Source organism: Epargyreus clarus, unplaced genomic scaffold, assembly GCF_041222505.1.
Source record: "Epargyreus clarus isolate Ecla_fem2 unplaced genomic scaffold, WU_Ecla_fem_2.2 ptg000031l, whole genome shotgun sequence".
Taxonomy (NCBI): Eukaryota; Metazoa; Arthropoda; class Insecta; order Lepidoptera; family Hesperiidae; genus Epargyreus; species Epargyreus clarus.
In genome coordinates, this window is record NW_027332236.1 from 27,484 (window position 1) to 40,300 (window position 12,817).

Below are 12,817 nucleotides of genomic sequence, written 5' to 3' on the forward strand. Positions count from 1 at the left end.
ATAAAACTATGTGTCACGTATTGTTATTATATTATTTACTAAATAAATATTGAACTAAAGCTTATTTCCATTTATTTTAAAGTAATACATAGCAATTATTACTCCATATTAAATTACGAGCCATACAATTTTAAAAGTAGTTTTATAAGTACGTTGTTTATATATTATTGTATGACTCACGTAATTAATGAGCTTTTAAATGGAAATATTTATTTCCCACGGCAGAAATAACGACTACTCATGTTTCCTTAATTCATATTAAGACTATGAATGTTTATTTTTACAAGTAAGCACTATTATATACGATTATCTCGATTTAAGTATATTGTTCCCTAATTTTAAAGGTTTTAATTTGTTTCTCAGTCCTCTTTACATACTAAATACACTGTTATCTGTACTATGTCATGGCCTCTCCACTACTGCACTTGGCATCATTGTAATAGAGCTCATAGAATGATAGAACATGCGGAGTGGTATGTGAATGTCGTTTGTTTACTCCATTATGTCCATTATGGTAACGTGGAACAATGTCATGTGACAGGTAGGTACGAGCGGCGGCCGCGGGACGGGCGCTCGGCATCGTCGTGTCACTTTATATAGATAGCTGTTCTATTAAAATAATAACTGTTACATGTTAACTTTAAAATATATTTTTATAACATAGAAATAGTAAAAAAGCATGCAGTCCTCCTGATAGTAAGTGGACTGTCTCGGTTATGGACATTCCTGACAAACTCCTGATAATATTAACACAATAACTTGAGAGTAGAGCAATGGAAATTGACATATTTTTTGTGCAATATTTATTTGATCAATTATAAAAAAAATTGGATTATTATATTAACTCCTCTAAGAAAATAATTTGCCAAATTATCTGGTAATTAATTAGATGTATTATAAAAACTGTTTAGGAATGTTAAATTGATCTCGAGTCATTTTGTCTTATATTCCCTTGTCTCCAGTAAGTTTCTCTAGTAAGCTCAGTGAGCTTTAATTTTCGTAGACTTCGTAGAGGGACCCGTAGCCGGTGGGATGCTTGACTGAGACATTTGATGTTTTTCAAACGCGCTATAATTTCCCAGTTTTAAGTATCTTTCTTTTTTATCTCTAGACACATAAAAATGTGCTAGCTAACATAGATAAGTTAAATGTTTAGGTAATGCATTTAGTTATTGCTTACTTTTAATATAATAAAACCCGTCAGTCTGTCAATACATTATTATCCCCTAAAGTTAACTAAAATGTGCATGAATTATCATTCAAATATTACAAGAAAAAAATAAACTTTGAAATATTTTTTCTACACAATCTAATATTAATTGGCTCAGTTACCCACATTAGTTTATATGAAACTAACACCCACTACAAAAAGTACATATGAAATTAATTCCAGATAAATAGCACCACTACCCTCGTATGTTAAATTGGAACATGTCATGTAAGTATACTTACTTCATCGTCATAAAGGGTCTTGAAGTCTACCTCTACCTCTCAAACCAGAATACAGTTACGCAAATTATGAAAATAAATATTAAAAACTAGCATACCAAAACAACCTTAGAAACAGTGCCAAAATAACACCTTCTATCACCAAATTGCTTAAGCTGTGTTGTAACGTAATAAATAATGTCAACCTGATAATTATTTAAAACGTTGTCGCAAAAAACATAGGAAGACAAACCGAACAACGAGATATCAGGTGCGGGCACCGAGCGAGCGCCTGATAACCGCTGTTGCGATAGAGCGCTCATGCTGCGATAAAATTACGATAAGGCAAGTAATCTGTCGACGCTCTGCGGCCAGCTGCCAACACGATGCTAGGGAACTACTCTGGTGTATCCACAAGGATATGTCAGCCCCGCGTTATCAGTTACAGACTGCTCTAGTTACCATTGAGCAATAAGTAGATCTTCACTTCTGGCTTGAGCGCAAACATACGATAATTACTGAAATTACAATTTTGCAAATGTCTGTGGAAATGAACGCGACTATGTAGAAATGTTCGACGCAAGTCCGGATCGAAGCGCCGGACGCGCGGCCGGTGAAACCCGTCCCTGGAAGCCACTCGCGCTATTGTACAACCACGACAAATTTTCTCAATATCCTTTATTGATCATTCAACAATAATTGCACTTAATTAGGTATATAAATCTAACTACACATATAGATAATCAATCATTAAAATTCAATCGATTCCGTAATAATAAATACAATAAATTTTCATTTAAATCCCTTAAAAAGTACGGTACCTATGTACAATATTCAATGGCAATTTTACGAAGGCACGACATGTTACATCTCGTTAAGGTAGCGACGCGTAGAAGTTTATACAAAAGTTGTACAAAGAATACGATCACAAACATTCCGCGAGCCCGCGCGCGCTGGCAACACCGCGCCCGCGCCCGCGCTGGCAACCCCGCGCTGCACCTGCACTCCACCGCCCACTGCCATCATGTACACCGCTCCGCCGCACCACCGCACCACGGCGGGCGGTCCCACACGCGCACACGCCGACACTCCTCACAGTTTTTTAACGATATCGAACTTGGACTTAAGGTCCATGGGCACCTTCTTCGGATCCACTTTCTTCTTGGCCGCTAGATGTGCACGCATCTCCGCGGCGGTCATCTGCAGGTTGAGCCGCGGAGGGTCCGCGACGCCGTCCGGCTTGTCGGCGGGCGGCTCGGGCGTGGCGGCGGCGGCCGGCGCGTCCAAGTCGGGCACCGGGTCGCCCGGCGCCGGGGCCACCACCAGCAGCTCCGCGTCGTCGGGGCGCTCCTTGATGCGCGCCACCACCTGCTTGTGCGTCTCCCCCGTGATGCTCTGCCCGTTCACCTCGAGGATGCGATCGCCCCGCTGCAGCCCGGCCGTCTCAGCCGGGGAGCCCTCGTCCACCTTGCCGATGTACTGACCCGGCTTGCCCTTCTCGGCGTGCAGGTTAAATCCGTAGCCATCGAAGTCCGGCACCTTCTCCACGTGGCAGAGCCGCGGCTGCGGCGCCGGCAGAGCCGTCCCGTTCGTGGACATCGCTCGGACACGGTTCAGACAGTCGAGTCGCGCGGCCGCTCGCACGCGCGGTGAGGCACTGCGGGCGGCCGCGCCGCGCTCCGCCGCCGCCGCACCTGCGGAGGCTGTGCGGCGCGCGCGGGGGCTGCCCGGGGGGAAGGCGGGGGGGAGCGCCCGGCCGCGGCTCCGGCCAGTGCGCACCCGGTCGCCGTTGAGGCGCGAAGTATCGCCGCGAGTGTTGTGAGTGAAGTCTCCCACGGAACCTACCTGCTAGTTCCCGGTGGCAGGACGAGGGTGAGTACGCGCAGCGAGGGTGGGGCGCGGGGAGGGGGCGGGTAACACGTTACGATGCGCCCGCGCATGCCTCTCGGGAACGAGGCCGCTCCGAGAGAGCGCTGCTTTCCCGCGACGTCACTTCCCCGGTGATTCCTCATATCGTAACAATGCATGAGTCGAACGGTTTATCTTTCACCGAGTGCTCGTTACTGGTACTATTGGGCACTAGCGGTGCATATTAGTAAATAGCGACACGAGACGCCGATGATAACAGACAGTGTAAAGCTGGTCATACAGATTTTGCATTAAGGTTCAAGACAATAAGAATGAAATATTGTTTTCTTGTCGTAATGAAAGGGAACCCAAATTTGTAACAAATTGCCCGTATGTGAAATCATGTAAACGGTGGCAGATAATTGCGGGCGCGACCGCTAGATGGCGACGCATGCGCCGGCGCACGGTCGTTGCTCCGCCCGGGCGAACGAGGCCCTCCACACTCAGCTGAATTCTAATTACTGGGAATAATCCATATTCTCTTATCGGAACAGCAATGCTAACCCACAGAGTTCCATTCTATACGGTCAGAGACTAAAACCCAGTATCGATTGACAAGAACAGTTGTGTGGTCCTGTTTTGGCAACGCCCGCGTCCGCTATGCTCCGTGACTTTCGTATTAATAACAATATCTACAGGAAATCAATTTGCATAGTTTATTTATATTCACATACCTCGTCTGAAACTTGCATTATTGTTACAATAACATTAAAACATTCATTAAACAAAAAAGTTAATTTTAATATCGAAAGGCAAACTTATGATTAACGAATTCATGAGTATTACCTAGTTTAAAATTAAACAATAATACAAAATGTTCTATTATACATTTTGAATAACAAAAAATCAGGAGAGAGTCCAGAAAACCACAAATTTAAAAACATTTGTGATATCATTTTAAAACTTTTTCTATAGCAATGATCAGTAGGTACGTGTTCTTCGAATACAATTATAATCTTTCGTAATAATAATACCGCTATTAATATTCATATCGATCGTCGATACGGACGATGTTATCAGAATACCTAATAGTAAGATTAACAACGTTCTGCGTCGTCCACATCATCACTTTTCCACTAGACAAATTAATCCAAACATTCCATGCGGCTTAAATTAATTTAAATTAGACAATTCAATGAAAATATTTGTAAGATTTTACTTATAATTATTTTATTTACCGATAAATAGTTGTCATATTACTTTTTTAGACCCTCTTACACTATTCCTCAGGTTGTACAATCTTAAATCAACAATAGCGTAGTATGCTGGTGAAGAAGTATTAAATTTTATTTAAAAAGTTAAAAGTATGTTCATTTTAAGCACATTTCTATTTTTTTGTAATCAACAAATGACAACTTAATTTTAAGCAGAATATTATTGTTAAAGTCAAATACCTTATTACTATTGATATATCAAACACTTTTGTGTGTTATAGCGCTAATAAGTTCGACGGTCCAATCTTATAAGATTATTTCCATTATCTTCAGATCACAATCAATAGATATGCAAATTATCAATTTTCATGAATTGACGTCAAATGAGAATTGTCCACGACAGCTAATTCAATGTATTACATTAGAGATCATTACTTGCCTCAAATTGCGAAAAAATAATGCTTAGGTCAAGATAAATAAAATTGATATTCTGGTTTGTAATGATTCAGCTTATTTAAAAGATAATTATAGTTAATCGACCATAGTTGCCTTCGGTATAGCTATTATTATATGAACTAATTAGAAAACAGACGATGGTTCACACAACGTATACTTTCCTAATGAATATTATGCAGGTGGCTACAGACAAGGAAGTATGCAAATGAGATTTATTAGTTTTGTAACACTACTAGCTTACATAAATCGGCATTGTACACTGTAATCACTTTCTCGAGGTGTCGCGAGGAGCTTTAAGATATATTCCTTACTATATAACAGTTGATGATGCTCGATACCTCGCGATCCATAGACATCTGTTCTCATCTCAGAAAGTATTCCGGTAACAAGTTTATTTCTAAAGTGAAACCAGAAACCAAGAACTCTGCCATTTTTTCGAATTGGTTATTTTGAGTATTGTACCAGTTTACTTGGTGATTCTTTTTAGTACATATTTTCAACGATTAAAATTTCTTAACGTCTGTACGTAGCACAATCCTGTTATTAATATTCTTAATCATAGTTTCTTATCTGATAAGATACTTATCCTTAGCTACCTATTCTATTTTTTGCCCATTTAGATAATTCTAAACTGTAATTAGAAGCATGATTACCATAAATACCTTAAGAATAGCATATATGAGTGAGTAAGTAAGAATGTTATGGAGGGCGATGATGATGGAAACGTGTTAGCCTCGCGGTGTCGTGGCCGCCATACATACATTACACATGAGTGTAAACACGAACGACGTTCACTTTGACTTTCTGGGATCTAGTCGTATATTTATGGAGTGCAACATCAATAGTAACAGCTGCAGTAGTGTTGAATGTATGTAGTAATGAATGTAGTGTGTGAATCTACATGAATTTGTCTTACAACAAACAAATTACTTTCACTAATGATAAAATTTTCTCCTTTCGCTCTTCCGATAATCGCTTGTACCTGAATTATTTTAAAATTTCGTCTGATATCAACAAAAACATCTATTCTTAAGTTTCTTAAGTTAATTATTAAGTAGATATGTTAAAAACAATTTAAATGTCCATCTTCGTTGTTTCCATAATTATATATACGGTTCTTCAAAAAATTGCATTGTCATAACATTGATGTTTATTATCATTCATTGTCTATCATCAATAATTATTAACTTTTCATACGATGAAGTAAACAATGCATCACCCACGGTTCGGCCCACCTGTTTCAACTAGTCACTTTCAAAACATATTAATAATTAACATTTCAATACCAAGATGATCTACGTAACGTAATATATTAAAAGTAAGTACTTAAAACTTAAAAGTATAGGTCGGTACAACCTCATAGTCCATAGAGAAATTATACTAAATTTTCGACCACATATTCTTGACTAAGAATACAAAGTTAACATATTTGAAGTTCTTGCTATAAGTACTAGTTCAATTCACCAATCATTAATATGGAGTATTTTAAATAAAAGTACTCAGTAGAGATTGTGCAAATATATTTAACTTAGATCTAAGCACTTTTTTGACAAGATGGAGGAAATAAATGTTATCAACTAATTGCAATAGAAGAAAAAATAGAAATAGAAGCAGCACTATTTATATTTTATTTTGACAAGAAAGATAATAATGATGTTGCAAAATTAAGTTCAGTTTCTTTATCCTTGTAACACTGGATACTTGACAAAAGAGAAATTGGGGAAACAGCAATAATGAAATACGGTAAACAGGTTATGGAATGTAATTAACGCGAAACATTCATATTTTAATATCTTAGAAACTAGTTTCACCCAATGAGTATAAAAGTTATGTAAATTATAAAATTGTGAGATTATTGTAATAAATTCCTTTCCGTTGTCGTTGGTAGAAATAAGTAATTACTGTACACCGTATCAGAGACTCTCAACATCATTACAGACACAACTATATGAGTCACGCCTCACGTAGACTGCACCGAGTGGCATTTGCCAACAACGCCTCGCACGAATTAAAAACCAGACGCGAATCCACATAATTAAGACGCTAATAATTCCTATTTGCTAACGTCCACGATCGAGGAAATGATGTTGAGTAATCGTTTCGTATGCACGATTAGCTATCAGATGATTGCAAAATAAATGGGACTTCGTTTCAATGGCATGCGAGTACCTATTTTGGATTTTTAATTTGAATGTACTATTAAATTTGCTTTTTAGCATTAATCACCATACTGGTTTGTTAAATAAGTCACAAACGAAGCGAAACATATTACGCTTATGGTCAATTGTTGAATGTAACAAACAAAACACAAAAGTAATACCGGATTTTTAATTGATCACCGTAATTTGATTCAATATTGCTCGTAAATTAAACTAATCGTTTTTTGACGACAAATATTATATAATAATATTATATAATAATGTAACAAAACAAAGTAATATTATATAATAATGATATATAAAAATGTGCCATTGATACAGAGATAAATGCCTAACCCATGACAAAACTCTAAATTCTTAAGATGTCTCGGCGTCAGACCATTATGATCTCCATTGAGTCTCGAAAAATTTTGATAGCATGCTACATTCACTACAGGAAGGATAATATTGGCCCTAATGTAGCACAAGTCCTTGATAAAATATAACATGAAACCATTAACGTGGATACGATACATGTGGATATCGGTCGAGGGGGAAAACGGCGGTTGAGTAATGTTGACGCTGGTTACGCGCGTCGCGGCTAACTGGGCAGCGGTGTGACGTTATCGCGTGGGTACATCTTTATTGTAGTAACAGCAATCAAGCACGCAGTCCACCTGCTATCAGGTGGACATCACCGCTATACACATCTGTGATATATGAAATATGAATAAGAGTTCTCAATAAAGTTTAATACAATGGCTAACCCTGAGCAAGTACGTCAAACCTAGCAAAGTAGAAATCAGAAGCCGATGGCCCACGATGGTGCCCACACAGTCATTCCACAAATTCTTAATCACTAAACTAAACTATGCAGTTTATGTAAAGCCTGCTGCATTAAAAAAACACCGAATACTTTTGGGTTGTAAATATGCACACGCAATGAGTGATTTTTATCTAATCAATGAACCGCGAGTTTTACCACTTTCATATATTTTATGTTGCTCACATTCGAGTTCAAACTGTTTATGCAACTCGAAGATTTTACAATTAGTTGACCATTATATTATTATAGAGTTGTATTAAATAAATAAAATAAATAAAAATAAAAATGCATTTATTTAGGAAAAATCCTTAAAACTAGTTGTCGGGGCTTCCTGGTAAGTAGTCAGAGACACTTGTGATAGGAACGCCTCGCTCTTCCACAATTGGATTTCTTAATTAGGATTATACATAAAAGTATTGGCACTGAATAACAAACATAAGATTGACATAAATATTACACCATATTGAGTATGAGTACGCTGTATAGATACAATAATGCATGCCCTACGGAATCATAAGGATATCCTTGGGATCGGAAGCTAAGTCCACATACAAAATGTTTATTTAATTGAAGATGTTATTTTAGTCTTATAAGGAGGTTCTCAACCTCCGTATAATTTAGTGTTTGCAGCCACCTTATTAGAATTAATTTACAGTTGTGTGAATTTAAAGGGTATATTTGCAGTAATCGGTTGATTTTATTTTACCTATTGAATGTGGCAAGGCTCCTTTGTATCGAAGTACATTACATTACCTACACTAAACTAGTTTAAATTCAAATAGAAAATGAATATTGTCTAAACCCAAATTAACCGCTGGAGATGTTCGGGTGGTAGAGTAACGGTTGCGCACGCGCAGTCCGCAGCGCGCCGCCGCGAGGGAAAGTGCGGAGAAAACGCTGGTGACTTACAAACACGTTATGTGTGTCAGGAATATACCTTGAATACATGTCTATTTATACATAAATGTACATGACATAAACATACCTCTTCAAAAAAGGAGCAATAAGAACTCTCCTTCAAAGCCGAAAATGCATTGGTAACTACTCTGGTGTTGCAAATGTTCATAGGCGACGTTGACTACTTTCCATCAGGTAGCACGTCTGCTTTATCGTTACGCTCAAATATTAAAAAATACCTAGTATGTTTATGTACCTTCTATGAATTATATCTTAAGTTTTGAGCGTAGTGTGTGTGTGGAGAGGGTGGCACTTTTGGGAGGCGGCAAAGTATTACATTTTACAGTTTGCGTAAATAGTATTCCTGGTAGGAAGGCATTTCGAACTTGTCTTTTCTAGACGGCACTTTTAGAGGGCGGCAATATTTCACCAAAGGTTTTAGAACTATTCAGTCGTTGAATTATCTAAGTGTAAATAACGTACGTATTCATTTTATGTCCAAAGTCAAATTCAACATATTTTGCATGCGTTCTTATGACTAATGTATGAGTAAGCCTTCATTACCAGCCAAATGCACTTGCAATCTCGTAATGGCGTGGTTTATTGTTATGAAGATAATATAACGATTACCGAAAACAGTTCAGTATATGTAATATACCTATACTTGTACGTGTGAAGAACAAAGAAATAAGAATAGTGATTAGTCTATTTCTCTGAACGTGAAGATCTCGCATTATTTCCTCGGTACTCGTACATCTTACTTTTACCGTATTACTTTTATACTCAGAAATGTAGCTAGATGCCATCGGCGCAATTTACCGACACACATAAGAAAAATAATCTAACTAGATAAAATGAGTCGACGAAAAAATGTTGTCTTAAAAATAACGGTAAAAAAACACCATATTTTGCCAGGGGCGCAAAACTTTAATTTTGCTTGGGACACTCATGACTTAGTTAAAACGCTGTTTTAACTGGCTTCTTCTGGCTTTTCTTTCATAATTATTAGAATAATTCAGTGTGTAAAAGTAAGATTCAAAGGCAATGTATTATTACCTTGTAGTAATATATATTTTTCAAAAAAAATCCTGTATGTCATCATAATTCACTTGGAATAGATTCCTTTTAAAGATAATTTCCCTTATTTAATCTAATCAAAATCAACATTATCAGCTAGAGATCAACTTCATATAACGATCCATCAGTTCTGTCGCTGAGATCAAAAACAATAATTATGACGTCAACATCACCAAAATACTATTTTTAATTAAAATAGACTCAACTAAATTGTATTGGCAGTATATTTCTCAATTACGAAGGACAGAATATATTTCTTAGGAGATAATAATTGAAACGGAAAATAAGATACTGACAAAATCACCAGAAGCGCCACTTAAACTAATAATTTTAGATCTTATTTCTTTTTATCAGATAAAAAAGAATGAAATACCACTGTTATTACTTTATTAAGAGAAACTAAGTAGGGCTGCAGACCTTGGTGTTGTATAGGTTGGGAAGTTTAAAATATACCTCTACTGATGCAAATATATCTGCAGATAAAATCTTATAATTTATTAATGAAATTCCATCTGTTATATCGTAATAACGAATAGCAGTTAATGCAGCCGAGAGCCGCGCGAGTCGCAATTCGTGTTGGGTTTGATTTAACTACGTGTAATATCTGATTAACAACAACAGTGTTGAACGCTGGTGTATTCTGTTGTGATGGGTGTTGATTGGAGACACATTTATAAGAAGCGTTTCAATTTTGAACTCAACGATTCAATACATTTGTGGCAGATCTCAGATTTAAATTTGAATGGTAAATGAGATAGGGCAGATTTCTTCAAACGCAACACATTATCCATAAAAATCCATAGGAATGTAGGCTGAACGAGTACGGCGTAAGGGCGAGAATGTCTTGTGCAATGTGCGTAAAACTAATCCGTTTTGAGCGTGTTGGTATGCAGGGCTCAGTAATTTTGTTGAGATATACTCGTACACATACACACAGTGACTGGAAGCAGAGGTTTTATTTTTAATGTAGAAAGATATTGCAAAATACAAAAACTGAATTGGCTAGAACGCTTAAAAATACAGGGTATTTCATTAAAATCATCCCAATTTTAATGAATTAACTACCCTGGGTTGTCCACTCCATAGTACTCCCAAGTAGCTATTTAAGTTAGCTAAAATTTAGTAATAAAATCATGTCATTAATCTCCGTTATTAACAATCAATCTATCCAGTTTTTACCTACCTAAGATCGAGACAATGTCTTGTATGAAGAAATTGAGAAATGTCGATGTTTGGTAGGCAATACATTGGAAATATTTATTTTATCACTATTTTTATTTAGGTAGCTTTAGTGTAGACTATTAAGCCATTTTTTAATAAAGTAGTCATTGCCAAGTGGAGTGTCGCAGTGTCCATCGTGCAGCCCTGCCGCTGTCCGCGCGGCATTCCGCGGCGATGACGCGGGCACGCGGCCACGCGGGCCGGCGCGCGGTCACCTGTGTGTGTGTATAGCGCGGTGCTTATCTCGCTAATGATATATCGGAATGTCATTGCGCAAACTGTCTTCACTCTGTGGAAGCGGTCACCACACTCACATTAACCGCTGCAACCTAAAACTAAAACTTTTTAAAAAAAAATGCCCAATTAAGCGATAGTCAAAACCGCGAAACTAAAGTGATCCATCAGATTGATTTATTATCATATTCTACATATTGAGCGTAAATCATTTGTAAATTAAAAACCATTGAACGCTCAATAATGTAAGTTTTTTGACATGATTTTAGATAATATTATTCATAGGATAGTATTTGACATTTTGATCGTAGTCCTACTACATTTTACGTATTCGAATTCCATTGAATGAAGTGGATCTACAACTGTACAGTGACGGCGACCTTGCGGCGCGCCGGCGACCGCGCGCCGATACTGCGCGGAGCCGGCCACTCGCTACTGGCTACTTCGGCAGGTATGCGGCTTAATACTAAAATATCTTGTCAAGCAATGAAATTCATATCTCATTATAATGATAGCCCTTTTTAATGCCAAAGTTCGACCACCGTTTCAGAATGTGCTTCGTTATGGAGAAAAAGCAGTAAAAGAAACTCCGTACATACATAATATACACAATTTACTTTTTTCAAAACGTAAAATGTTACATAGAGATACTCGTAAATAATTATTTATAATTAGTAGCGATGAAGTAACAATGTATTTAATAACATTTACAAAGTCTTACAATTGATTCAAAGTTCAATAATGTCTAATTTATTTATTGCATCGAAAAATCACAAGACATTCGACTTCTTTATTATTCTTCATCGTAAAATTATTGTGTTATCGTAATGAGAGCTATGTGTTCCTTATGATAAAACTTAGATGTTCCCAAGAACTGCCGACTGTCACGGCTCATGCGTCATGAGTCACGTCGCGACTTACAACAATGGTCGCACAAACTAATCATTTACTTATCATGTAATCAGCATATCCATGCGCGAGCAGGCTGGCGGCGGCGTTTCCCACGTACGGCTTCACACTGAATAGTAATGGGAGTACAAGGAAGTAAGCTCTCGAGGTTGCCACTTGCCACTCAGCACATACCGATACGTTTGCTCTTTCCTATCCGGACGTAGCGGTGCCTCGGTCAAGGGATATCGCATTGATCGAATGAAAGCGAGGTGACCGAAATAGAAATTTACATTTGACATTACTAACATGTAAAATTCGTTTCTATATTCGAGTAGCCTCAAAAACTCGTAAACTAATTCTGTAAAAATATTACCAATCAAAACATTCATTGGCCTTGAGTAAATTATATTTTATTTTTGATGAAACAAGTTTATAGTTTGGAATCTCAATATTTGTCATTGAGTTGACAGAAAAACTGTATGCTCCGATCAAATACCTGATCAATTTATGTTCCGGTTTTATGAATTAAATATTTTATACGTAAATGCAAGCGCGTAGTGTAGGTACATAAACTTTGCTCTTTATTG

General features: G+C 37.4%; 2 protein-coding genes across 3 annotated transcripts in view; one reads left to right on the forward strand and one right to left on the reverse strand.

Annotated features, from left to right (window-relative positions):
• Positions 1 to 2,089: 2,089 nt before the first annotated feature.
• LOC140754805 (Na(+)/H(+) exchange regulatory cofactor NHE-RF1) lies at positions 2,090 to 3,099 on the reverse strand. Its single transcript, XM_073089915.1, has one exon. The coding sequence runs from the start codon at positions 3,025 to 3,027 to the stop codon at positions 2,521 to 2,523; it is 507 nt and encodes a 168-aa protein (XP_072946016.1). The 5' UTR covers positions 3,028 to 3,099; the 3' UTR covers positions 2,090 to 2,520.
• Positions 3,100 to 3,168: 69 nt separating this feature from the next.
• LOC140754803 (epidermal growth factor receptor kinase substrate 8) overlaps positions 3,169 to 12,817 on the forward strand; it is a 35,628-nt gene continuing 25,979 nt past the window's right edge. For both annotated transcript variants that reach the window (XM_073089911.1, XM_073089913.1), the window contains exon 1: positions 3,169 to 3,300. The gene's annotated coding sequence lies outside the window, so the exon portion shown is untranslated. The remainder of the gene's footprint in view (positions 3,301 to 12,817) is intronic.

Coding starts and splice junctions, on each gene's coding strand:
- LOC140754805 (XM_073089915.1), bottom strand. CDS start 3,027: ATGTCCACGAACGGGACGGCTCTGCCGGCGCCGCAGCCGCGGCTCTGC.